The 27,338-nt window shown below is 25.3% G+C and overlaps 9 protein-coding genes across 9 annotated transcripts; 4 read left to right on the top strand and 5 right to left on the bottom strand.

Moving 5' to 3' along the window:
- The first annotated feature begins 1,139 nt into the window (after positions 1 to 1,139).
- On the top strand, positions 1,140 to 5,273 carry LOC128955732 (oxytocin receptor-like). The gene is made up of 2 exons (XM_054301404.1): positions 1,140 to 2,196; positions 5,053 to 5,273. Exons 1-2 carry the CDS (start codon positions 1,140 to 1,142, stop codon positions 5,271 to 5,273), a joined length of 1,278 nt encoding a protein of 425 aa, XP_054157379.1.
- A 6,870-nt stretch (positions 5,274 to 12,143) lies between these two features.
- LOC128955422 (uncharacterized) lies at positions 12,144 to 13,992 on the top strand. The gene is made up of 6 exons (XM_054301091.1): positions 12,144 to 12,373; positions 12,497 to 12,614; positions 12,688 to 12,847; positions 12,926 to 13,224; positions 13,377 to 13,639; positions 13,701 to 13,992. The coding sequence occupies exons 1-6, from the start codon at positions 12,144 to 12,146 to the stop codon at positions 13,990 to 13,992; spliced, it is 1,362 nt and encodes a 453-aa protein (XP_054157066.1).
- A 1,143-nt stretch (positions 13,993 to 15,135) lies between these two features.
- Positions 15,136 to 16,323, bottom strand: LOC128955380 (putative methyltransferase DDB_G0268948). The gene is made up of 2 exons (XM_054301046.1): positions 15,855 to 16,323; positions 15,136 to 15,729 (listed from the first exon to the last, which is right to left on the bottom strand). Exons 1-2 carry the CDS (start codon positions 16,128 to 16,130, stop codon positions 15,169 to 15,171), a joined length of 837 nt encoding a protein of 278 aa, XP_054157021.1. The 5' UTR covers positions 16,131 to 16,323; the 3' UTR covers positions 15,136 to 15,168.
- Positions 16,324 to 17,111: 788 nt separating this feature from the next.
- Positions 17,112 to 18,201, bottom strand: LOC128955442 (putative methyltransferase DDB_G0268948). The gene is made up of 3 exons (XM_054301113.1): positions 18,161 to 18,201; positions 17,771 to 18,060; positions 17,112 to 17,690 (listed from the first exon to the last, which is right to left on the bottom strand). Exons 2-3 carry the CDS (start codon positions 18,044 to 18,046, stop codon positions 17,112 to 17,114), a joined length of 855 nt encoding a protein of 284 aa, XP_054157088.1. The 5' UTR covers positions 18,047 to 18,060; positions 18,161 to 18,201.
- Positions 18,202 to 18,611: 410 nt separating this feature from the next.
- Positions 18,612 to 19,507, bottom strand: LOC128955731 (putative methyltransferase DDB_G0268948). The gene is made up of 2 exons (XM_054301403.1): positions 19,229 to 19,507; positions 18,612 to 19,163 (listed from the first exon to the last, which is right to left on the bottom strand). Exons 1-2 carry the CDS (start codon positions 19,505 to 19,507, stop codon positions 18,612 to 18,614), a joined length of 831 nt encoding a protein of 276 aa, XP_054157378.1.
- Positions 19,508 to 20,158: 651 nt separating this feature from the next.
- On the bottom strand, positions 20,159 to 21,055 carry LOC128955730 (uncharacterized). Its single transcript, XM_054301401.1, has 2 exons — positions 20,780 to 21,055; positions 20,159 to 20,716 (listed from the first exon to the last, which is right to left on the bottom strand). Exons 1-2 carry the CDS (start codon positions 21,053 to 21,055, stop codon positions 20,159 to 20,161), a joined length of 834 nt encoding a protein of 277 aa, XP_054157376.1.
- A 548-nt stretch (positions 21,056 to 21,603) lies between these two features.
- Positions 21,604 to 22,633, bottom strand: LOC128955729 (putative methyltransferase DDB_G0268948). Its single transcript, XM_054301400.1, has 2 exons — positions 22,238 to 22,633; positions 21,604 to 22,161 (listed from the first exon to the last, which is right to left on the bottom strand). The coding sequence occupies exons 1-2, from the start codon at positions 22,511 to 22,513 to the stop codon at positions 21,604 to 21,606; spliced, it is 834 nt and encodes a 277-aa protein (XP_054157375.1). The 5' UTR covers positions 22,514 to 22,633.
- Positions 22,634 to 24,098: 1,465 nt separating this feature from the next.
- Positions 24,099 to 25,228, top strand: LOC128955414 (putative methyltransferase DDB_G0268948). The gene is made up of 2 exons (XM_054301082.1): positions 24,099 to 24,416; positions 24,629 to 25,228. Exons 1-2 carry the CDS (start codon positions 24,111 to 24,113, stop codon positions 25,187 to 25,189), a joined length of 867 nt encoding a protein of 288 aa, XP_054157057.1. The 5' UTR covers positions 24,099 to 24,110; the 3' UTR covers positions 25,190 to 25,228.
- A 643-nt stretch (positions 25,229 to 25,871) lies between these two features.
- Positions 25,872 to 26,976, top strand: LOC128955728 (Bardet-Biedl syndrome 4 protein homolog). The gene is made up of 3 exons (XM_054301399.1): positions 25,872 to 25,928; positions 25,972 to 26,102; positions 26,154 to 26,976. The coding sequence occupies exons 1-3, from the start codon at positions 25,872 to 25,874 to the stop codon at positions 26,974 to 26,976; spliced, it is 1,011 nt and encodes a 336-aa protein (XP_054157374.1).
- The last annotated feature ends 362 nt before the right edge of the window (positions 26,977 to 27,338 follow it).

The raw sequence follows: 27,338 nt of genomic DNA, 5'->3' as shown, positions 1-27,338 counted from the left end.
TATATATTTAAACATTTGTAACAAAATGATTGGTTTTGAATTATGATACCTCTATTGTCTAAAAATATTAAATTGTCTTTTCTTTTTTATTCAATTATTATTATTATTATTTATGTATTTTTTATATAATATATAAAAGTATATAATTAAATATTTAATAGATATATTAAATATATTATTTATATATTTAATAGATATAACAGCATATCAAAAATTAGAAAACAATAAAAATATGTTGAATTGATTGAATTGGAGTGCTAAGAGAGTAAATGAGTGAGTGAGTGGGTGAGTGTGTAAGTGAGTTAGAGAGAGAGAGAGAGAGAGAGAGAGAGAGAGAGAGAGAGAGAGAGAGAGAGCTTATGGAGAAAACTGAGATGAAAAATACGACTTTTCCTTTTAGCTGTGCGCGCATGAGAGCACTGGCATGAGTTTAGTTGGACGGGTATATCAAATGATGAGTTGCATTATATAAGACATGATATATACAGTATATATACATATATTCTGAGATTCTGAGAGAAAAGTTTGCATGAATTTCTCAATCTTTACAACCATAGTGTGTGCTTAAGAGACAATCTACTTGTGTGTCAATAATACATTATTTGATATCATATGTATAAAGACTTCTCATATGAATAGTAGTATTAAATTATAAGTTGTATGACTTTTGATATCCATTTATTTATATTCTAGATATACTACAGTATATATAATATGTATTGTATATAATTCGGAGTATATTATATGAAAAAAATATTCTGTTATTGTATTCTTATTTCACAATAATATTCTGTTAATAAGTGTCTCTAACATTATTATGACTATAAGTACAGTATATATATAAGTTATCTAAGTATTATATCTATATTTTCATCATTAAGTTTAGGTGTGAATAACATTTCATAACAATACACAAATCACTTAACACAACACTCAAAGATGCTTCACTTTAACAATGAAACAAAATTTATTATAATAGTGTATCAAATCATACTGTCATTACAAATGTACTGTATATTGATTATTACTTGAAAAAAATTTACTATAATATATAAAAATTTAATTATAAATAAATATTTTTAGTGTTAACTATTATAAATCTACATCCAAGTGTATAAACCTAAACAATTGAATCAAAAATGAGTAATTATACTGAATTATCTGTGTTTGATAATATTGACAACAATAACAGCAATAGTAACTACAGTAATAGTAGTGAAGTTAAAAATTTAGATACAAGCAATCGGGACGAAAATCTGGCCATAATGGAAGTCATTGTTTTGGCCATCATTTTTGTATTGATTATTGTGGGCAACATTTGTGTTTTAATAGCACTGGCCGTTCGTCGGTTCAAAATGACTCGTATGTACTATTTTTTACTACATTTAGTCATATCGGACATTATGACCGGCTGTTTTACGGTAATGCCTCAGCTGGCCTGGGATATCACCCATCGATTCAATGGTGGTAACATACTGTGCAAAAGTGTGAAATTCATGCAACTATTTGGTCCATATTTGTCATCGTATGTATTGGTTGTGACAGCAATTGACAGATATCAAGCCATCTGTTATCCATTGTCTAACTGTAAGTGGACTTCACGTAAGTCCAAACTGATGATAACCATTGCGTGGATGATTTCCATACTATGTTCAGCTCCCCAGGCGTTCATATTCTCCTATCAGGAGATTCCCGGAAATGTCGGTGTATACGACTGTTGGGCTACATTTTCTGTACTACCGGCGCCGTGGGGCGAACGTATATACGTAACCTGGTATACAGTGACAGTGTTTTTCATACCACTCATCATTATTACCTATACCTATGTCTATATATGCTATGAAGTGTGGAGTAATGTTCGCCATAAACGGCAAACTTTGAAACCAGAGATCAGTTTTATTGAAATGAGAAAGACATGGATGAGAAACGAAACTCAAGGCAAACACGACGATAGTTGTGACAGTACTACTGATAATAGTTTTTCTGCTGATGACAGCAATAGCTATAAAGTGTCGGCAAATGTCTCATTAAATCCGAGAACTCATTCAATATATCGTTTATCAAAAGCTAAGATCAAGACTGTAAAAGTTACTGTAGTTGTGGTCATCTGCTATATTGTGTGCTCCAGTCCTTTCATTTGTGTACAGGTTTGGGCTAATTGGTGGCCGGGAGCTCAACAAACGGACTTTTGGAGAGGTATGTTAGCTTTTTTTATATTGACAATAATAAAGACATAGTTATGATCGATAACAACTGAATCATAAATTATTTATTATAAAGTTTTTTTTGTCGATCATATTGTACCTAAATATGATAATACAATATATGCAGTAATATAATTATGGTAATTATACGTACATATACAGTACATATTGGTTTATTTTAGATATATATTATGCAAGAAATATAAATATATTTTATTTTATTAGGAAAATTATAATTAGTGATTAAAATATTTATATTCAAAAAATAAATAAATTTATGTTATATTGAACTACTAAAATGAAATGTAAAATAATTTTTTTAAAATTTCTAATTATATAAGATATAATTTAATTTATTTTTTGATATTGAAAAAAATCATAATTATATATCGTATATTTAAAAGTTAATAAGTATAAAATATACTTATTTTATTTTATTTTTATTGTTGAACTTTCTTATCATTATTATATAAAAGATATTTTTCACAGTTTGTGGCACATAAAAAATACGATATTTATATTATTTAAATTTATAATATTTTAACAAAGATTTGAGTAAAAAGTTATGATTGAATATCATATATATATATAATTTTCGGATGAAATTAAGCATAAATTTCTTTTTTCATGAGCACAGCACCAGATTTTTGATAATCATTTTAAAAAGAAAAAAATTATTATTATTTTGCCGGTCATTGAGATTAAAAGATATATTAAATTTAAACAAAATCTGTTGTTATATTTATATGAGATTTTTATATTTAAAATAAATTTATTTTAACATTATCATCATACATGAATAAATCGATATTATAATGATTTTGATTATTTGTATAAATATTATAATTTTTTTGATAGGCTGCTTATAATTAGGTAAATTTTGTTTTCATTGATTTTTTTATTAAAAAAATATTTTAATCAATGTTTTTTTGCAAAATCAATAAAATAATTTGATTAAGCAATGTGAAAACTAAATTAATAGCAAATATGTTATTTCGATTATATTATTTTCTAAAGACTAATGTTTATTTAGCACAAACACGTAATTTTTATACAAATGTTAAAAATATGAAATTACTGTTTACAATAAAATTTGAATCAATCCATATATAAATATTTAATTATTGTGTATATTATGTGTCTCTATGTTTTGTATTATTATTTATCAATATTTAATTTAAGTATAGTATAATATTCTTGCAATATATCCACCAAAAAAATATTTGCACATAATATTTAATTCTTACTTATTTTTTTACTATAGTAATAGTATAGTTTATAATTTACTATATGTATAAATATGTAACTTGAAAATCATTTAAATGATTTTTAATTAATATATTAAAACGATTAAGTACTATATTCACAAATAATTAACTAATTAATATTAATAAACAATATAATTTATAGATTTTATTTAGCTTATAATTTAATATATTTTACTTTATATTACATTTTTACTTATCAATTCTGGCTATAATATCACATATAATGTTTAATTTTTTGAAATTATTATTGTATCTAAAATAAATTTATATATTTTGATATTATACTTAATGTGAAAAACCTATTTAATCTATAATATATTTATTATATAATAGAAAATGGTATAATAAATAAAAATAAATAATAATATAGTAAACTCATTATAAGTTTATAGTAAATAATATTTTAGTTGTTAAAACTCAAATAATATTGAGAGTGTAAATGATATTAAAATATTAATACAGACATATAATATGATAAATTAATAACAATAAAAATAGTGTATAATATAATAATAAAGTACTAAAAAAATAATCAGATGACTTTGACAGGAAATTAAAAAAATATTGTTAAAAACAAAATTGAAAATTGTTTTTTTTAAAGCACTACAAATATTATTAATTGGTTGAAAAAACAATTACAAAAAAATGATAAAATAATTAAAATTTGATCATTCAATTATTGATTTTGCAACTAATTAACTACAGTTTAATTTATGCATTTTATATATGATATAATGTTTTCTAATTAATAACTTTATAGTCTTTATTAAAATATTGTTGTTGTTGTTAAATAATTTGTGGTAACATTTGTTGCTAAAACATTACAACAACAACAACAACATTAACAACAAACTCATCGTTAATATAAAAGATGAAATGGTTTTAATCATAAATTGACATTAAATTATATTTTAGTCATTTTTATGAGAGGGACTCAACTCCTCATTAAAACATTACATTATTGTTGACATAAAACGCTTAAACAGATCCTTACTTTTGCTTACTTACCATTTCATTCACTAAATGTTAAGAAATATTCAGTAAATAAATTATACGACAGAAACTACAGTAAATATATATAATATTTTTTTTTATTTACGTTATTATTATTATTATTGTCTTTTGTTTGCTTACAAATACTTTAGGGAAATATCTATATTTCTCTCTCTCTCTCTCTCTCTCTCTCTCTCTCTCTCTCTCTCTCTCTCTCTTCTCTCTTTCATATATTCATTCGTTTTATGTTAACTCTTAATACTCTAATATAAACAATATTAGTCTCTAAGAAAAACCCAATTAAATTTTGTATAATTATTATCATTTAGTGAACATCAAAAATGTTTTTTTTTGTGTCTAACAGTTATTTGTATATAATTTGTTGCAATACATTTGAAATATTTTAATTTACTTTTATCTACAAATAAATAATTTAACAAAACATTTTAATAATTTATTTGCAATTCATTTTTATTTATAAAATATTATTTTTAATATTATTAAGCCTTTTATAATATTGATTTTTATGAACATTATATTACTGTATATATTAAAAAGATTATTTTTGATGTTTTATATATATTTAGGGAAAATTGTCACAATAGTGATGCTATTGTCGAGTTTGAACAGTACTGTCAATCCATGGATTTATTTATTATTCAATCCAAACCTAATGAAAGCGTTGCAAAACTTTTGTTGTTGTGGCCGACAACCAACTGGCCATCGATTGAGGACAGGTAGAGCAGGCAGTCGAGTAAATAGTACAATAAATACCAAATTGGACAGTGATTTTACACGTGTAACTTAATTTATAACTTATCACTAATTAAATGTAATATTTATTTTATAAAAATAACCTGTATTAATTAATAGATAGTTTGTATTTATGCATAGATCATGCATTATCATATATCATACACTATAGAGTAAATATCAGTAAATATTTTAATTTATTATTGTCATTTATAATTTATGTTATTAACTAATTTATTATATCCAAAATAATGTTGTACTAATCTAAATCAAATGTTAATAATTAATCAATAAATACCTATTTTAAATAACAAATTATTAGTTGTGTAATATTTTTGTCTTATATAATGATTTCATATATTATTGTAGATTAAATATTTATTACTTAATTTTAAGTTGTGTTCATATATCTATAAAAAAAATATTTGCTTAACTTTTAATATTTTATCTATTTGCTATAAAACTTTCAAAAAACCAATACATTTATCATTTATAATAAATGGCAAATAACTTTTAATATTCATATTTTGAAACAGATCACATAAAATGATAAGATATTTTTTGCTTTAAATAATTTATATGTTTAGTAGTATAATCTAATGTAAATGTATATAAAATTAATGCATAACAAAATTCTAAGTGAGAATAATCTTTAAAAAATATATTTTTACCATAAAATATTTGAAACATTATAGGATTAAAAATAATTATACATTAAATAATAAGTTAAAAAAAATATTTTTCTTTTTTAAAATTTTAATCATCAAATACAATGCTTTGACAAAAGCTTGAAAACTGTTATCAGTTAAATTATAAAGATTTAATATACTTTTTATTTATATTATTTATAAATTAGTTAATTGAGTAGCTAATAATAAATTCAAAATCCATTTATTTAAATTATTTATAATAATAGATACATACGTTAATAATATTACAATCATAAACAGTAGAAAGTAATTAAATAATTAGTATTTATAAGAATAGTTATTATACTGTAGTTTAGAAGTATTAATATATATATATATATATATATAAAATCGATTCAATTGATTAATGATTAATTGTATGGTATTTACAATTTTCTTTCAATCCTAACAATTACTGTTGAGATAAATATGTTTTAATTAGAAAATAAGTAAACAAATTTTTATAATTTTCAAACACTTTTAAATTAGTTTTCATGTAATTACATTTTAATATACACGAGTTGATTGCTTAATTAACTATAAAATGTTATTATGGTAAAGAAAAACTGTAAATAATTAAAATTTTTATATAATTACTATATTTTTAAATCTATTTTTTATTATTATTTATAATATACGACAAATATTTTGATAATTAAAACTTATAGTATACTAGTCAACATATTTATTATTTAAATGTATATTTGTTTTTGAATAAATTTAAAAAAGAAACAAATTATAATTATTTTTATTGTCTATTTATCATAAATAACATTATTATTATTACTCTCACAATAAATAAAAATAAAAATATATATATATATTTAAAATTTGAACACAGTTTWAAAAATATATTTGCATATTATTAAAATATGATTTGTTTTATACATAAAGTAATTTACAATAATGTGTACATAAATTCTTATTTATAAATATATCATAATTAATTTAATATATTTTTTATTATTATTTAATATAAAATTTTGAGGTCACAAAAAATTAAATTAAAATTTTTACATTTAACCATATTTGCATGATATAAATTATATTATAGATATATTTTATAAAAAAATAGTTTTTATATTTTCTATTTTATTACAATTTTATCTATTTTTAAAATCAGGCATTTATTTTTTTATATTATGTTTTTATAATTTAATAAATAATTTATAAACCGAATAAATATTAAATGTATTTTATATAATGTCAACTTTAATAATATTTTCTTATAAATTCATACTTATTCAATATAATATATTTTCTATACTTTATATTATATTATATATATACTATATATTGTAAATTCAAAATAAACTAACAAAATCTAAATTTATCTAAATATACCCTGCAGAAATATTACGAATAATTTAAGTATACATTGAGTAAAATTTTATTAATATATAACAATTTATTTTATATTATATTATATAATTTATATGGTATTTAATGACAAATTATTTGTCAAAATGATGACAAACACTCAAATGAACACTTATTTAATTTATTAATCAATAGTTTTTTCCACTAATAGACACACACTCTCGGTGTTTGTAATGTATCTAATAATCTTAATTTTATTATTATTATTATTATAACTTCAATTCATACAGAATATTAGTGTCTAAATGTTACTAATATAACAGTTACTAATAATAAAGATATTATCATCACATTTAGTATGTCAGTGATAAACCAAACTCTTTGCCAATGATGTCATAGCAAAAGTATCTATCATTTGTGACAATATTATTAGATATTATGCAGTTTTATACAATATGTCTACTATATTTCAATTAAATATAAATTATATAATACATATTTTTTTTATTTATTACACTAAAAATATTTTTTTCAATTATAAAAATAAATAGTAAAAATAAATTATGTTTAACTAAATTATTATAATTTGTTTATCTAATTAATAATGAAATGAACTTTTTAACATAAATCTTTATTTATATGAAATTTATTATTATTAAATAATATTAAAATAATAAAAATTAGTTTCTTATAAAATAGAGTAATTTATACTAATAGATAAAAAACATAATATAAAAAATGCTGTTAAATAGTAAATGAAATAATTTTATATAAACACAACTCAAAGCTTTATATACTTGAAAAAACTATAATTCAATAAAATTCTTATTATTGTAAAAAATTATAGTAATGTAATTGATTTACAGCATAAAATGTACATTATATATGAAATTTAATTATAGATTTATTTTATTTATTTATTTATAAATTATATTTTATTTAAATTAATATAATTAATTATGGTTAAATTGTAACAAGCATTTAAATAATTCACAAAATTACTAATCAATTATTTACATTACAAATTTTCACAACTAAACTATTAACTATAGTTATTAATATTAATTATATAAGTCATATTTATTTTAATATTTTTATTTATATTTGATTTTTATTTCATGAAAGTTAGTGTACTTAAAACTACACATAAATTTTTTTATAAACATTTTATATGTGAAAATTGTTTCTATTATTCTAGAAATTCTATATTACTATTGATTTAGGAATTACTTATAAAGTTACCATTAAAAAAGTTATATAACAATATTGAGTATAGATTGAAATAAATATTTTTAAAAACTATGTCTTAATATAAATATTTTATCAAATTAATAAATTAAATTATAACTGTCTATTTATTGGCTTTATGTTTATTGATAATTAATGGTTTTAAGTGCAATATAAAAGTGTTTATATTATGTAAATAATTTAATTAATAAAAATAAACTGTAATTTATTTAATTTATTTCTGATTAAATTATATAATTTATATACAGTGTATATGAAATATTAATTAATTTAATGCTTTTATTTAAAATGATATTATATTATTTTAAAAAATAATTTAATATAATTTACATAATCTTCAACATTATTGTTATATCTATAAGTTTGTAATATACGGTTTATATTAATTTCTAATGTAAGTTATAAAGCTTAAGCAAATTATTATAAAATGAAAATTAATTGTTTATTAATTGATACAAAAATGACAAATCTCATTAATTATTGTATTAAACAACACATAAAAAATAGAAAATTTAGACTTAATACAAATTATTGTAAATGTCATATAAAAATAAAAAGATTTAATTGATTTTTTAATTGAATGCAGATTTTATTTTACTGTAATAATCAATATAATATTTTATATTAAACGATATATAAAATATATATAATATTGTTTTATTATAAATTGTTGTTAACAACAGTACTACAGTAATAGATACAAATGCCAACATTAATAAAAATAATAACCAGTTATATGTGTGTATCTGATATAATATTGCAAAGAAAAGTAAATTTTATTTATTCAATTATTTATTATTTTATTTTATAACAATTAATATTTTAATACATCATATATTTATATAGCAATTTATGGTTATATATAGTATTATACCTGTATATATCAATAATAATAATAATAGTAAAATAATCAAAGTAATTTATATTTATAAGTGTATTATATTTTTTWAAAAAAGTTTATCAACATTAGACACAATATAACAATATTTTTTTACAATAAATAAAAATTAATTTTTTATTAAAAACAGTAATAATATGTTAGACAATAAAAATCGTAGAAATTCAAAAAACTTTGAAACAATTAATTTGGAAACAATTTATAATAATAATGAGCCAGAAATTGAAGAAACTACCAGTGCCTGGACTGAGACATTTATTATAAACAATTTTAGGTTTAATGATCGTAATCAACAACAATCATCATCACCACAACAACAACATTGTTCATCAAATATGATAAATAATAGTATATTTTTATCACAAAATTATTTATGTAATTTTATGTCTACTACAAGTAAGCAATGATAAAATAGTATACATAAATTAATTTTACAAAAATTATTATCTAAATTAATTATTAATACAGTTACAGGTTTAATATTTCAATTAATAGCTAATACTATATGCATTATTTGTATAATTATAGGTAATAAAACTTATTTAATATTATATTCTATAATTTTTTTTAATTTAAAAATATATTTTTTTATATTTAGGATCACTATATATCACTGATTGTCCTAATTCACCGGTTATACCGAAAATACTTATAGCTAACAGCGGTTTTTATATAATGATTTGTATTATTGAACGTATTAAGCAACTTATGATCAAAATTAATTTGACAATTATACTCTATATTAATCGCATACAATTGATATTAATCATTGGATCAATTGTGTCATTTTTAATATGTAATATTATATTGAAAATTAATCACATAATAATTATTACGAGATCATAATTTAATTGAAATATACTATAAGTACAATAACTTTTTTAATTATTTTTATTTTTTTAGGGATTATTGTTGTCTACGACAGCGTGAGTCCTAACTTTGAAGACAGATATCAACAAAATTATTGCAACAAAATTTTATATCTATTTTCATTTTGGTTACTTAACTTATTGCTAATAAAAATTGCAATTATTATAATTATAGCCACGGGTTGTTGTCTGTTGAGATAAATTTAATCAATATCAATATAACACTTTAAGATAATAGTTCTGTTTGTATGCGTGCACATTTCATCAACAACCATATTTTAATTCAAATCTAAAAATGTATTGTTATATTTTCAATTATTATTTAAAGTAATGTTATTTCTATTGTAAATTTTAAATGATTATTGAGCTCAGGTAGGTTTTAGGGATAGGTAGGCAGATGCTGTGTAATAACATATTGCTATATTCTATAAGTCACACGGCACCGGGAGGTTAGCTACCTGTGCTAAAATTTTGTAAAATTTTCTCAAATGCAAAAATTTCCAATTTGTGTGAAAATTTTCAATTTTTATTGAAAGCAATTTTATTTCTATGGGAAATTTTAAATGTTTATTTAGCACTGGTAGGTTTTAAGGACAGGTAGGCAGGTGTTGTGTAATTACACTTTGCTATATTGTGTGAGTTTTAGGGCACCGGGAGGTAATCTACCTGTGCTAAATTTTTGTAAAATTTTCTCAAATGCAAATTTTTTTTCGAAAAAACCATTAAATTTTCAATTTTTATTAAAATTATTTAAATTTATATAAAAACTAAAAATTCTCAAAAGTTTAGACCAAATAATGTCTAATGGTTCAGTAGTTTTGTTACATTAGGTTATGTAGTAGTTGTATAAACAAATTAAGTCTCATTCAAACTACTTATGATGAATATTTTAAAATTAGTAAAAGAATTGCACGGCTATAGACGTTGCGCGGGTTAAACTAGTAATATTTTATGATTATAACAAAAAGTTTATATAATATTTTATTATTTTGAATTTAAATTATTAATTATGTGATAGAATTAATAAAATATTAATTTATTATTATTATTATTATTATTATTATTATTATTATTATTATTATTATTATTATTATTATTATTATTATTATTATTATTATTATTATTATTATTATTATTATTATTATTATTATTATTATTATATATCAATGTACTGTGTTTGTTGATTTCATATGAATATTTAATTTATAATTTTATTGTCAATTATATATTCAATATATAATATTATATATAAATTATTTTTGTGTTATAAATATGTTTCTCGAGAAACGGTAGCATCGATTAGTAATAAACAATGTACAGTAAATATTTAGTGTATATATATATATATATATATATATATATATATATATATATATATATAATATAATATAATATAATAAAGGTATATTATATGATAAAATAAATAAATATGTTTAGCAACTATGGCAACACCCTATCTAATAACCCACTGACACCTCATCACTACAACACATACTATACACTACATGTATATACTGTACAATATTTTATAATTAAAACATTTTGTCTGTAATTATCAGTAATTTTTTAAAAAATAAATAACATGTCTTTCAAGTTTTCATATAATTAAACTAATTATCAAATACTAGAAATTGAAATAAAATTTAATGTTATGAAGAAAAAAATATTTTTATGTATACAAATAATAAAACAATGTTATTAAGTGTATAATATGTTGCTTTGATTGCCTATTAAGTGCCAAAATTGGCAAAAAACTACATTTGTAATGTAAAAAACTATTTTTTTATATATTAAAATTACATTTATTCTTATCTGTTATACAACTAAATTAATGAGAAATAATTTTTTAAAATTTGATTCATAGTTAAAGTGTGTGTCCATTAAATTTATTGATATATAAAATGACCAATAAATATGATTTGTTGTCTAAGCCATCGCTGGCCAATAGATTATATAATCGCTTGATTCGTGAGACAATATATCCGACAATTGCTATCTTATTATCGCCAATAGTGGTAATGATGGCCACGTATATTGTGGTCATCAAAAATAGTTATCTTAAGCGTGCACTTATACCACTGACCACTACCGCAAAGCTAACAGTGCTCGAGGCTTATCATTCTATCAAATGGTAAGTTCATATAATATTAATATTTATATAATAATACTATAATAAGTTGCTTTGTTAAGCAATTTTATTTATCATAAGGTATATTAATTAGGATACAATTAATTATTTATTCATTATAAATAGGTCAGACCTAGAGTGCTGGTCAGTGGTGGGCGGACTTATACTATGGGGTATAATATCGTTGCACTTTCCCGGACGCAAATATCACGGCCCGCCTACGCCTAATGGCTACAGACCTGAAGTATTGGATTATTATTTTCCCAGAATTTATGGATTTAATTAATATTAAATTAATTTTTTAATCCTATTCCTAGTACTGGCACTCGGGCTTTAAATACTATATAATCTCAATGATAATAATATGCCCACTCATATGGAAATACTCGGTATTGCACTTGTATTACAAAATACCGAATCTCATGGCTATACTTATATTATTTGGCATTATATTTGTATTTATTCTTTACTTAAAAGGTAATGTATTATATTAATAAAAAAAATTATAGATTATATTTTATTAATTAGTATAAATCTAATGTACTCATAATATAGGTCTGGTATTTCCCGATCCGGGTGTGTGTGATATAACAAAGAATCCGATATTTGATTTCTATTGGGGTATCGAACTGTATCCACATTTGGGACCTTTTGTCAGTCTAAAGGTGCTGATAGTGAGTCGCTTTGGTATGTTTCTCTGGCAATTGTTGGCACTGGTAGCCTGGAAAGCCAACTATGAACTGTATATAGCCAGTTACAATCGGGGTCATATCAATTGGCCACTGACCACCAATGTATTGCTCACCAGTTTATATTTGGCGTTCAAGTTCTACACTGAAGACAATTATATGCAGGTTTTGTTATAAAAAAAATTACTTAACATTTTAGACTAACTCTCATATAATTAGTTATTAACCTAATATTATTTAGTACAATGTTTTTCAATAATTTTTAATTAATCTCTAATATAATTCAGTAAAAATCTTATTTGTTTACTATTTGCCAGTCATTTGATGCCATTCACGATCGGTTCGGCTTTTACTTGGCCTGGGGTTCAATTGCATTTCTACCGGGTATATACTCACTGAGCAGTATATATCTAGTCAAGCACTCACCTATGGAACAGTTTGGCCTTTTGTCGGCACTGGTAGTATTATGTTTGGGTGCTATAGCTATTTACCTAACTTATTGTGTGGACAGTCAGCGCTCTCATTGTCGACAGACAAACGGAAAGTGCAATATTTGGGGACAACCGGCTAAAGTGATACGGTATTTAATAATATTATAGTAGATTTCAATAAAACCTAACTGTTTCATATTATTATCAAAGTGCAACCTATTTGGACAACTATGGTATCACAAAACGCACAGTTCTATTAGCATCGGGATACTGGGGTATAGCCCGACATATCAACTATACGTTTGAAATATTGGCCACATTTGCCATATGTTGTCCATCACTGCTAACAAGTCCCATACCGTATATCCATTTGGCAACAGTTGTCGCAATGCTTTTACACCGAACCCATAGAGATAACCAACGGTGCGCCAAAAAGTATGGCTCGCATTGGAAAGAGTATTGTCAAATGGTGTCATATAAAATGATACCTGGCTTATTTTAATATTTCACAATCTTTTTAATATTACAATAATTGTAATAATCACTAATAATCACCAATAATATACATTAATAAGTTGTTATTTAGTACACAATTATTTTATGAATAATATTTTATGTTATATAATGTTAATAATTATTATTTTATTAGAGACAAATATCAATTATACGAATTAACAAATAAAATAATAATTTATTATATTAAACAAAATTATATCTATTATAACTAATAATTTTGAAAATCGCAAAAAAATGAAATTGTTAATCGCACAATCATTAATTAGTAGTATAATAATGTGTAATAATTATTATTTATATAAAAATACTGCTCAATATTTTATATAAATTGTAGATTATTGTAACAATTATGATCTCATATTTAATAAATATAATATTTGATAAAACTATTTTGTTTTAATGATAATAATAATTCATTAATAATTTAATTTAATTTTGTTTGTTAATGAAAGCAATGTAAATGTTTATATAAAGTAGATAAAATTAGTTATTAATTCAATATTATGTATAGATATGTATAAATATATAATAAAATATACTTATTAAATATGAAATTAAATGCAATAAGTTATACATCTACTGGGTTATTTTTATTAAATATTTAAATATTTAGATTAGTATTCAACTATTTCTCTATTTCTTATTATTTTAATAAATATTTTATTTATGATTAAATTATTATCTATTAATAGTCTTAGACAATAAGTTATTTAATGAGTAAAAAATGTAAGAAATAAACTACAAGTGTATGTGAAAAATTTAATTTTTAATTACAGATTCTTTATAATTATTGATAATTTAAATTAATAAAATGTAATAAAACATTACTAGTTAATTAAATAACTTGATTATTATGTTATAGAATTTATAATTTTTATTGTTATTAAAATATATTAATATTTCAAATAATTACTTAAAATATTAAGATAATTACAGTAAGTTGTACAGTATTTGATAACCACTATAAAGTACAATAGTGATTTATTTTAATTTATTATACTATAAGATCTGATAATTCATTTTTGTTACTATTATTTTTAATTTACCGGTAATTATACAAATAAAATAAATATAATTTTATAATATTTTTTATTTAATATATTTATATAATAGTATATGAATATTCTCGTAATATATAATTTTAGATTAAAAATTGTTCATTTTATTTATCACTAATTTTACGACCAAATGCTATAAAGTAATTGAATTTAAAATATATCTCTTTAGCCGATAAGTTATTAATCTTTAGTATTGATTGCAATTTATGTACGATCTCTTGTCTCACATAATCAGCTGTTTCGGGATCTTTAGCTACCAGTCCCTGATATAGAGACCACGACTCAATGTACCCGAGAAACTCTTGGGCCGACACTGTTATCTGTTCTGTAATACCGTCGATATGTTTTGATTCGTAATTTGTTGGAAATCTCATCTTTCGGTAATGATCTTCAATGGCCACTATTTTCGGGTTCTTAAACGGCGCCAATCGTTCATCAAAATACACGTCATACATGAGCTCAGTTAGACTTTTATCGTCCGGATCGTACGGATCTATACAATCGGGAATCATATACCCGATCAATGCTATCACACCGTTGTTGACCAGTACTMGAGTAGCTTCAGTCATAAAGACATCAAAATCAAACCAATGCGCCGCTTCAAAGGCGGTCAACAATTGGACACTATTTGTAGAAATTGACGGTAACTTTTCAGCTGTCGATACCTAATATATTATCAAATTTGAAAAAATAGTAAAATTCATTAAAATATAAAATATAATAAGTATTATTTATAAAAATATTTTTTATAATTTTATATAATTTTTTTCATTAAATAATTATGACTTACACCATAGCGTATATTATCTAATTGGTTGTTATCGTTGGCCTCTTTGATTTGTGCGGCACTTACATCAAACCCGTAACACTGTTTAAAATGTGGGGCCAATCGTTTAGTTCCCTGACCCGAACCGCAGCCAACATCGACAGCGATATCCCATTTTTGTTTATCAATTTTTTCACCTAGATAATCCAATACGCGCTTGATAACAGTATCGGGAACTGTAGGTCTAAATCGGGCATAAATGTTGGCGTGATTTATGCCTTCAAATATACGAACAGACATTATCCAAGTATTTATGAGTGAAAGACAGACAGACAGACAGAGAGAGGAGAATAAAATTAGAAAACAATTGTCTTTTTCCGAAAGTTATATTGTTTTCAAAGGAAAGTATCTAAAAATAATATTAATGTTGTTTTTAATCACTTATATATAATAAAATTTAACTGTATTTACAACAAATCTAACAGGAATTACATCACACTTATCATAGAGTAGTGACTATTTTCATGTGTTGACAATATATCACAAACAAGTTCATTGAAGGACATGTATGGCATAGTATTCAAGGCTTTTTCTATGTAAATCAATGATCAAATAAACATCCAGATCATAGTCAATAGCTAACTATGATAATAATATAATTATTTTTCAATAAAATTTACATATAGTATGAACTTATCATGTTTTAAATGCATGTGATTTTATAATAAAAAATTATTATAATTTATTATGTGATTTTATAATTAAATGAAATTGTATATGTAAATTTATTTATGATTAAAATTTTTGAATTTCAATCATATTGTGTCACTGGCTATGCAATAGATTGATGATACTCAATAAGCTCAGGTATCCATATTATGCCATGTTGTATCCATGAGCATGAGCACTGTTACTTTTATTGGCTAAGTTGTTATAATTATTTATTAATATTTTTATAATAAGAATCTAATGTAAAAGAAATTAAATATAATTATATGGTTTTAATGAAAATATTTTAAAGTATATTTTACATAAAAAAAATTTTTTAAAAAGTTTATTAAATATTAGCATAATAATAATAATAATAACACGAAATATACAATATATAAGACACAGTAGAATATAATAGAAAATGTAGTAATTATAGTAAATTATTTTACATTAATAAAAGCTATACAGCATATACAGTAAATACAATATAAATTTATATATATATAATTTATATATAAACTATAAAAAAATTTAATTTGTAAATCAAATTATGATAAATATATATGTGTTTTAATTTGATAGTTTACGGGCCAATGCTATAAAACAGTGATAATTGTTAATCACTTGTATATTCGATAAATCATTTATTTCCAGTATTTCCTGTAATTTATGTCTTAATTGTTGTAATATCTGTTGTGCAGTATTTGGATCATTCTTGACGATTGTCTGGTATTGAGAGGACGACTCAAATCGGCCGACAACATGCTGTGCCGGTACTGTTGTCGACATTTTAATGTCATCTATATATTGAATCTCGTAATTGTCCGGAAATTGTAAATTTCGGTAAAGATTTTCGTGTAATGTTGTCTGTAGATTACGGATGTGATGGGGATTACGATAAGGGATCAGCCGTTGGTCAGAAAACAATAGTTCATTAATCATATGAGTAATGCGCTCGTCATCTGTATTACGAGGATCTCTTGTGTCGGGATATGAAAAACCAATGATAGCGACCACTCCATTGGTGACCAATACGCGCGACATTTCTATCATAAATTTTTCAAAGTCAAACCAATGAACCGCTTGGACAGCGGTCACCAATTGTATGCTATTTGTGGGAATTGATGGCATATTTTCTGCTGGACTAACCTAAATGAAACAAAAACTAATTTATTAATAACTAATAATATGACTATCAATATAAATGGTTATAATTTATAACAGTATACCTCATAACTAATATTATGTGGATATATGGCCTCTTTTGCCATTTTAATCTGAGCCGGACTAACATCCAAACCGTAACAGTGTTTGAAATACTGAGCAATACGATTGGTTGCCTGACCCGAACCGCAACCTACATCTACAGCATTGTTCCAGTCAGTACTGTCTATTTTATGACCCAGGTAATCCAATACCCGTTTGATAACACTGTCGGGAACCGTAGCTCTATATTTAACATAAAGATTGGCATGTTTTCGGCCCTCAAATAATCGTATAGACATTTTTTTGTTTCAAACTTTTCACGATTGTATATAAATTATTATTAATAATAATAAACTAATATTTCATTGATAGCACAATACATTTATTGACTAAATTATTAATATTATACTAACCTTTATATAATCCTTTTTTTAACAGTTTTCACAGAATTATTGAATTATTAAATTGAATATAAAATACAATTTCAAATATATTACATCACATTTATTACCAAATTTGTTTCGTTATAATGCAAACACACATTCAATGTAAACCAGTATTTATTATACTCAAGGATTTCAGTTATGGATGTCATATGTTATTTAGTATATAAATTGTTTATATTATAGTTTAATGTACTTAACTATAGATTATATAGTAGTATATAGTATATAGTATATATTTATAATATATATATATATATATATATATATATATATATATATATATAAATGCAAAGAAAAATATTTGATAAATTTTGTCAAGTCATTAATATATATTTAATTTTTATCTATTTATGTCAAATTTATTGTTTAGATTTATTATTTAGATTTATTGTTAAACACATTTTTTTATATATACTGTTTAATTAGTTAGTTTACGTCCCAATGCTATAAAATATGTATAATAAGCGGTAATTTGTTTGTTAAGTAAATTATCAATTTTTAAGATTGCTTTTAGCCTGTCTTTGTAGTCCTCTATTATCATCTGTGCTGACTCGGGATCTCTGGCCAACAGTTCCTGATATCGTGAACTGGACTCGAGTCGACCGATTATATCCAATGAAGTGATTATTTTAGGTTGACGTATGTTATCTAAGTATTTATATTCATAATTGTCATCAAACTTGTAGTCCATATAATTGTTGTCTTTAATTTTTGTGTCCGAAAATCGTGGCATTCGTTGATCGCATCGCCAGTCATATAACAGTCCATTAATACTGTTGTCTTCGGGATTGTTCGGGTCTATTGCTTCGCCAAACAGATTGCCCACCAGAGCTACCACACCGTTATCAACCAACACGCGTGTTGTTTCCCGCATAAACTTTTCAAAGTCAAACCAATGGACACATTGAAATGCTGTCACCAATTGGACACTATTTGTATCAATTGTTGACATATTTTCTGCTGAACAAATCTGTTATCAAAATTTAATCATTTAATTAAAAATATATTTATTGTTTTAAACACACAATTACTCACTTCATAGACAACATTAATAGGGTGTTGACTATCGGTGGCCACTTTGATCTGTGCCGCACTCACATCCAATCCGTAACAGCGATGAAAATATTGTGCCAAAGAGTTGGTTGCCTGACCCGAACCGCAGCCAACATCGACGGCAATGTGCCAATTGTTTGGACTAACTTTTTCACCTAGGTAATCTATTATTATTTTGATTACATTGTTTGGAGCAATACTTCTATATTTAGCATAAATATTGGCATGAATTGGATCTTCAAACAAACGATTATCTGACATATTATTACTAATTACTATAAATATTTCCAAAAAAATAATTATTATTTTTTAAAATCTTTTATAGTTTTTTTCAATACTATAAATAGTATACTTGACATAAAATAATCTAATGCAATGACATAATAGTTAATATATTTATCAATTTTCTAATGAAACTAAATTTTAAATTTATTTATATTTAATAATATAAAACTCTTGAATTTTATACACTTATATTATCAATGTTTTTCATTCAGTTAGTTCATGTTTTTTTTGTATTTATTATAACTCTTGAATTTATTAACGAGTAATTTATAATTCAAGGCTATATTATATAAGTACTGTAGTGTAGTGAGTGTTATATCATATTATATCATACAGTATAGTTTTTTTTGTTATATTATACAATACAATAATTAAAAATATATTTATCAAACAATTACTTTATGTTTATTTAGACTAAAATGTGTGATGCAATCAATTTGACACATGTATAGATGTAACCAAACATATTTATAGTTTAATTTATTTTTATTATTATGAAAATTATTATATTTCTACAAAATGTATAGAAATTTAAAAAATACATTATACAGTAATTATTGTACGATATTTTATTATTTATCAATCAATCATATTTTGTTTTAGTAAGAAATTTGTTTTTATTTTAATTTAATCATTTAATTTTCGGGCCAACACTACAAAGTAGTGAGTGATATCTAAAAGTTGTTTTGTGGACAAGTCATCTGTTTGGAGAATTTGTTGTAATTTTTCTGTCAATTCTTGTATTATAGTCTGTGCTGTAATGGGATGTTTGGCTGCCAGTGCCTGAATATGTGAAGCCGATTCTATACCCTTAACAATATCAATAGCCAACTCTGTTTTCTCTGTGCTAATACTATCGATGCGAAGGAACTCATAATTTTGGGGAAATTTAAAGTTTCGATAACTGTTTTCTAGAGATGAAAGTTTGGGATTTTTGAACGGTTGTATTCTGTCATCTAAATATAAATCAGTATATAATTGTGTAATACGATTGTCGTCGGGTTTGTCCGGATCGATGGTGTCGGGTATGAAATAGCCGACAAGTGCTACCACACCATTGATGACCAAAACACGCGATACCTCTGCCATAAAGTTGTCAAAATCAAACCAATGAACCGCTTCAAAGGCAGTCACTAATTGAACACTATTTGAGACAATTGATGGCAAGTTCTCTGCCGGACAAACCTATTGAGAATAAATGTTTTTTATATATAAAAAAATTATTTTAATTCAAAATCAATGTCTGACCTCATATTTGACATTATCGGGATGTTGTGACTCTTTGGCCACTTTAATCTGTGCTGCACTCACGTCAAACCCGTAACAATGTTTAAAATGTGGTGCAATACCATTGGTTCCCTGACCCGAACCGCAACCCACATCAACAACTGTATCCCATTCATTTTTATCTATTTGTTGACCCAGGTAATCCAATATTTTGTCAATTATAACAGTGGGAACATTAGACCTGTATTTGGCATATAAATCGGCGTGTTTTTTGGTCTCAAACAAGCGATCCGTCATATTTTCAATATTTTTTAAAAATTTCAATAATACTTTCTATCCGTATATAAAGATTATATGATATTAAATATCATCTTTTATACTGTACTTACTGTAGTTTTTTAACACAGCATTCATTAAATAGATTAAATGCTTTTTCGTTTTAATTACAAAATAGTTACGTAATGTACTTATTATACATTATTATTGCACAGATACTGGTAATCATTAAATACTGTAGTAATGTATTAAAAACTATAACTGCAGTTCACAAAATGAGCTAAATTTTATTTATTTTTTTAAAATTATGTTGCTTATTTTGTAATATAAAATATTCATCATTAATCTATTATAAAATAGTTGGGGTATCTATTTTTGAAATAAGCTAGGTAGTCTATTTTTAAACATTAAATTTTACATATGTTTTGGGAATATCAGGGAATTTTGGGATGTATTATATAAATTTATTATAAATATATAAAAATATATAGAATACTTAAAATATATATTTAAAAAAATAATTTAATATCGATTAAAGCATTTACAGCTAATTTTATTTTACGAAATTATTAATTACTAATTTTACGACCCATTGCTATAAAATAGTTATAATTCATTGTTAATTGTTTAGCCGACAAGTCCTCACATTTCAATAGTGATTTCAAATTATCGGTAAACTCTTGAGACAGTTTTTTTGCCGTTTGCGGCTCATTACTGGCCAGTGACTGATATCGGGAAGCAGACTCAATGCGGCCGAGAATGTCAGCTGCGGTAACCGTTTTGGTGGCCGTGATATTATCCAAGTAGTGGTACTCATAATTGGCTGGAAATTTATAATCGCGATAATAATTCTCAAGCTGTGATCGATTCGGGTGATTGTAGGCCATCATTCGGGGATCCCGTCGGGTATCGTAAACAAGTTTAGCAATAGTCCTGTCATCGGGATTACACGGGTCTATTGTATCGCCAATTTGATTGCCTACCAGTGCTAGCACACCATTATCGGCCAAAACGCGCGATGTTTCGTCAATAAACTTGTCAAAGTCGATGAAATGGACGCATTGAAAAGCGGTCACCAATTGGACACTGTTTGCTGTGATCGACGGTAAACTCTCTGCCGGACAAACCTAATGTAATTAAAAACACTTTCACTAAATATGATATACTATTTCTTTAATATATTCATATACCATGATAACTGACCTCAAATTGGACATTATCGGCATGCGGTGACTCTTTGGCCACTTTAATCTGGGCAGCACTTACGTCAAACCCGTAACAATGTTTAAAGTACGGGGCAATACTATTGGTCCCCTGACCAGTGCCGCAGCCCACGTCCACAACAGTATCCCATTGGTTTGTCGGCAATTTATGACCTAGATACTCTAAAATAGCTTTGATCACATTGTCGGCAACAGTGGCCCTGTATTTGGCATAAATGTTGGCGTGTTTTATGCTCTCAAATAAACGGATAGACATTATTGATATTATTATTATCAATAAAACTGATATTTTATACTTTCATATAGTTATTTTGAATGGGAAGTATTTTTTAATAAAATTGGAAAGTTATGAGAAATACCTTATCGAAGCACTGGTAGGTTTGGAAACACAGTTGAAATTTTTTTTTATATATAGGATTTTCTCATTGAAAGCTAAAGTAACTGTAAATTTACTGTTAAATTACAGTAATAAGTGATCACATGTTTTGCATGTTTTTAGACAACATAACCATTTGACTATTGCTGTCATCTATTGATTAACTAAATTGAAGTTTAATATTAGGAATATTGCTGTAATCATATTAATTATAACAAACAAAATTTATCATGCTAAATTATTATATTAATACAACAGTATAAGTTTTAATTTATGATATGTAATTACCAGATATTGTGTAATTTATAGAGTTATACTATATATTTATCGCAACTATTTATATTTACAGTATTTTTATTGATATTATTTTTTTTAATTATTTAATTATGATATTTAATTTAAAAGATATATGTTACACATTTTTTTATACATCATATTTCCTAATTGAAAAATATTTAAAATGTTAATATAACTACAGTATATATATAAAAAAAATAATATTATAATAATTTAATATTAATTTCTAAATATATATAATTGAAAGTAAATAAAGTATTTTCATTCAAAACATATTAGTAGTCAACGGGTTTTTTGCCACTAATATTCAAAATAATATTATTATTACAATATATATAATATGTATGTCTGCTCTTTGTTATTGTTATGTCTGTCTGTATATATAATTATAAATCATTGAACACATGACTTACACTAACAATAAAAAATAACAACACTTTTTTCTATAGGATTACATCACAGGTTTATAGTTGCATATCCAGAGCTGGGAAAGGCCTATCTTAGAGAGTGAATGAGAGGGAGAGAGTGTGTGTGTGAAAGAGRGAGAGAGWGAGAGAGAGAGAGAGAGTGAGAGAGAGATAGCTATGTGCCAGTACTTTGAAGGACAGGCATGTATTAGTTAACTGTATATATAAAAGTTGTAAAACTTTTCACTATTACTACTACTACTACTACTTCTACTACCACTACCTTTACTACTTTACTAGTGATACTAATACTAATATTACAGTCATTCAAGGTTTTTACACAATTCATCACATGTTTTATATAACAACTTAATATTATTTTTTTTATATATATTTTAGTTTGAAATCACATGAGAATAGTTTTTTAAGAGTCACTGAAAAATATGATATTTTGATTTTCAAAAATTTATATACAAAACAAAGTACACAAAAACACAGTGATTGTGAAAAACTATGAAAAAAGACGTTTCGTACGATTCAATTCAATTAATTTATAAATAAATAAATAATTATTTTTATTTATTATTTACCGAAGAAAAAATCAAAATAATAAATTCACACAAAAATAAATTATCATTTATTTTATGTGTTGTGAATAAAATCTTTTTTTTTTGTGATTATTATTATTATTATTTAATATAATATTAGTGTAATAATTGATTTATTTGTATGTATTGTTTAATATTATTATTATTTATTGCTTAATTCAGACTATGAGCACAATTACGTCAAATGCCAAGCCATACACACATACCGTGTTTGCTACGGCCCGTCACGCGGATCTGTACGCTAAGTTCAGACCGATACTGCCAGGTGTGGTCATGGACTATGTGTTGGCAAACCTGCGCCTACACTACGAGCCCCACGAGTGGGACATTGCAATAGATGTTGGCTGTGGTGGCGGTCAGAGTACACAAGTGTTGGCCAAATATTTTAAACAAGTTTATGGGTTTGATGTAAGCGCCGCACAGATTAGGGAAGCCCTCGACTCATATCATGCACACAATGTTCACTTTGATGTAAGTGCTCTCAAATGTTATCTTCCGTTCCTCTTAAAACTAGTTGTCCTATCAAGTCATTCACCCCATATATATATATATATAATATCATAATACTATCATATGTTTTAATGTTTATTTAATTACTTAATTAAATGTTTTTATACGATATATATCATATGTTTATATATACAGTATATATATATTTGAAATATCATGTTTGGGAACTGTAGGTTTCGATAGCCGAGAGTATTCCGCGCATTGAATCCAATTCCTGCCAATTGATAATTGCCTGTCTGTCCGCCCAATGGTTTGATTTGCCAAAGTTTTTCGCCGAAACCCGCCGAGTGTTGGCTCCGAACGGTATTGTAGCCCTCATCGGTTACACAATGTTCGAGCCCATAGACCCGGACCGGCCCAACGATCAAACACTAACCGAATTAATGCTGGGATTGCGTACCGATCCCGTGATAGCTCCGTATAAGTTGCCGAACGCCGATGCGGTTGACAAACGTTACCGAAATATCAGTTTTCCGGATTATTTTGAATACATATATAAAGATAATATCTTAAGTCAAATAGTGATCTGCGCTCAAGACATCATCGGTTTCATTGAAACCTGGTCTCCATATCAACAGATGTTCAAAAAGAGTCAATCGGAGGCCAACTATTTCCTCAAAAATTTTGAACAAAAACTAAAATCCATTCTCACTGTCGATGACTTATCTGAGAAACGGTTGTTATGTAATTACAGATATTATGTGGCAATGGGGCGCAAAAAGCCTACCACTTAATTATCATTCAAGTCTATACCGTCACCTCCTATGATATTATTATAATTATATAAATTACATAATTATTTGATTCATTAAATAATTTAAATTTATATATGACATAATCATTTTAATATATTGTATAAATATACATACCATGTGATTGTTGTATACATTATTGCTATTAATTGTCAAATAAACATATTTTTTGTTTTGAAATATAAATGTTTGGCTAATATAAGATATAACTGACGACAATCATCATTACGGTAGTAACTATTGGTAACACTATTAGCTAATGTTATCAAAACAAACATTATATTCAATATTCTCGATTCTGCAACAAAAAGCACTGTTAGCTCAGGTATAACATAGAATCTATAATATTATAGATTTATTGTAAAGTTTTAACATTTCTATAACATATAATGTCTGTCCCAAAAGACATCCCATCCATTGAACGGTATAATTGGTTATTTCATATACACTACGCTCGGGGCGAGTATGACCAGTGTCTCAGCCAAATAGATAGGTTGGGCACCTGTAGTGAGTATGCAGTCTATCTAACTGGACTCATACGGCTTCGCAAAGGGGACGCCAAAAGTGCTTTACAGTCTTTTGATTCAATTAAAACCATTAACAATCCGACGTATGTCAAGGCCATCGCCCGGTGTCTGACACTGTTGGGTCGGCACCAACAGGTATGCGACCTCATCAAAGAGATAGGCTTAAAGGTAACGCCCAACGACTGGCAAATGTGGTGCCTGTTTGGCAATGCTCTGCTGTATATCGGGAATATACAGCTGGCAAAGGATGCCTTCCAGAATGCACTTCAGACTACTAACCAGATCGAGCCGTTCATATCACTGGCCCAGTGCCACATTGCAGAAGCAGATTATAAATCAGCCATTTTTGTGCTCAGAAGGGCTACCGAGTAAATAACTGATCTCATAATTATATTTTATCTAATACTATATATTACTAGATTATCACCCAATGATCCGCAACTAACTATCAAACTGGGAATTCTTCTCATAAATCATGGTATGGCTGCCAAAGGTGTCGAGAAAATCCTTCAGATACAGAACCAGACCAATCCGGCCGATCTTGCAGTTGCGCTGGCAATTGGTTCGGTATTGCAAGACATCAAAATGGACATCGATTCGGCACTTTATCGCTATAAGGGAACCAATGTGTTTGAGAGTCCGTCCCTTTGGAATAATATAGGTCTGTGTTTTGTTCTCAAGAAGAAGTTTGTGGCCGCCGTGTCCTGTCTTAAGAGAGCCCTGTATTTGAATCCCATTGATTGGCGCATAAACTTCAATCTGGGACTCATTAATCTACAACTACGACAATATGCCAGTGCTTTTCATTATTTGAAGAATGCTGTGGCCAACAGTGGTTCCACTAATCTTAATATATTGTCACTGTTGGGCATTTGTTTAGAGTGTTTGGAGGACAAACAAAATGCACGACAGGCTCACCTAACAGCAGCCAAGTCGACCAACGGTACGTGGAATGCCGTTCCGGTTCTCAATTATGCCGTTTTTCTATACAATGAGGACAGCCATGAAAATAGAGACACAATAATTGAGCTGTTAATGGAGTTCGAGCAGTGCTGGCTTAAGAGATCACAAAATACTATCGACTTTGAAGATAATGTCATGAGAGTAGCCACTAGTCTGGCCACAGCACTCAGTGTAGCCAACCATATGGCATGGGTTAAGGAGGCCACACAGGCTAACCGTATTGAGGCCAATACTGAAGTTAATGTTACCGCTGCCGCTGTGACCAATGATGGCGATTGAAGTAAAAATATTTATACATTTTCTATATTTTTATTTCAAAATATCAAATAATTTGTTTAATAATACAAATACAGTTAAGTTTTAATACAAAATTCAAAATATTTTTCAAAATTATCTATTTATCTAATTATTGATTATATATCAAATTACTTAAGTTTTCAAAAATTAGTATCAATTTATATCAAAATTATTTAAATGAACAATAATTATATAATTATTTTTATAATATAGTATAACAAAATTATAAGTTTAATTAACAAAAAAATAGTATAATAAACATATATTAAGGAAAAAATATTTGTATTACCAGTAATATTAATTAAATTTAACAAAAACGAAATGCTGATTAACAAAAATTTATT

The sequence above is a fragment of the Oppia nitens genome, unplaced genomic scaffold (assembly GCF_028296485.1).
Source record: "Oppia nitens isolate AA-2021 unplaced genomic scaffold, nextdenovo-longstitch-racon4-pilon3 scaffold2_pilon_pilon_pilon, whole genome shotgun sequence".
Lineage (NCBI taxonomy): Eukaryota > Metazoa > Arthropoda > Arachnida > Sarcoptiformes > Oppiidae > Oppia > Oppia nitens.
The sequence above is the reverse complement of the archived record's forward strand: the minus strand, read 5'-3'. Positions and strand labels throughout refer to the sequence as shown.

Bases quoted from the DNA above. Each gene is read 5' to 3' on its own strand.
- LOC128955442 (XM_054301113.1), bottom strand. From the start codon at position 18,046: ATGTCTATACGATTATTTGAGGGCCGAAAACATGCCAATCTTTATGTT. The intron at 17,691-17,770 runs GTATACTGTTAT...TGTTTCATTTAG, and splicing joins CACATAATATTAGTTATGAG to GTTAGTCCAGCAGAAAATAT.
- LOC128955729 (XM_054301400.1), bottom strand. From the start codon at position 22,513: ATGTCTATCCGTTTATTTGAGAGCATAAAACACGCCAACATTTATGCC. The intron at 22,162-22,237 runs GTCAGTTATCAT...TAATTACATTAG, and splicing joins CCGATAATGTCCAATTTGAG to GTTTGTCCGGCAGAGAGTTT.
- LOC128955731 (XM_054301403.1), bottom strand. From the start codon at position 19,507: ATGTCAGATAATCGTTTGTTTGAAGATCCAATTCATGCCAATATTTAT. The intron at 19,164-19,228 runs GTGAGTAATTGT...TTTTGATAACAG, and splicing joins CTATTAATGTTGTCTATGAA to ATTTGTTCAGCAGAAAATAT.
- LOC128955422 (XM_054301091.1), top strand. From the start codon at position 12,144: ATGACCAATAAATATGATTTGTTGTCTAAGCCATCGCTGGCCAATAGA. The intron at 12,374-12,496 runs GTAAGTTCATAT...CATTATAAATAG, and splicing joins GCTTATCATTCTATCAAATG to GTCAGACCTAGAGTGCTGGT. The intron at 13,640-13,700 runs GTATTTAATAAT...TTATTATCAAAG, and splicing joins CAACCGGCTAAAGTGATACG to TGCAACCTATTTGGACAACT.
- LOC128955732 (XM_054301404.1), top strand. From the start codon at position 1,140: ATGAGTAATTATACTGAATTATCTGTGTTTGATAATATTGACAACAAT. The intron at 2,197-5,052 runs GTATGTTAGCTT...ATATATATTTAG, and splicing joins ACAAACGGACTTTTGGAGAG to GGAAAATTGTCACAATAGTG.
- LOC128955730 (XM_054301401.1), bottom strand. From the start codon at position 21,055: ATGACGGATCGCTTGTTTGAGACCAAAAAACACGCCGATTTATATGCC. The intron at 20,717-20,779 runs GTCAGACATTGA...TATTCTCAATAG, and splicing joins CCGATAATGTCAAATATGAG to GTTTGTCCGGCAGAGAACTT.
- LOC128955728 (XM_054301399.1), top strand. From the start codon at position 25,872: ATGCGACCTCATCAAAGAGATAGGCTTAAAGGTAACGCCCAACGACTG. The intron at 25,929-25,971 runs GTGCCTGTTTGG...GGGAATATACAG, and splicing joins CCCAACGACTGGCAAATGTG to CTGGCAAAGGATGCCTTCCA. The intron at 26,103-26,153 runs GTAAATAACTGA...ATATATTACTAG, and splicing joins GTGCTCAGAAGGGCTACCGA to ATTATCACCCAATGATCCGC.
- LOC128955414 (XM_054301082.1), top strand. From the start codon at position 24,111: ATGAGCACAATTACGTCAAATGCCAAGCCATACACACATACCGTGTTT. The intron at 24,417-24,628 runs GTAAGTGCTCTC...TGGGAACTGTAG, and splicing joins CACACAATGTTCACTTTGAT to GTTTCGATAGCCGAGAGTAT.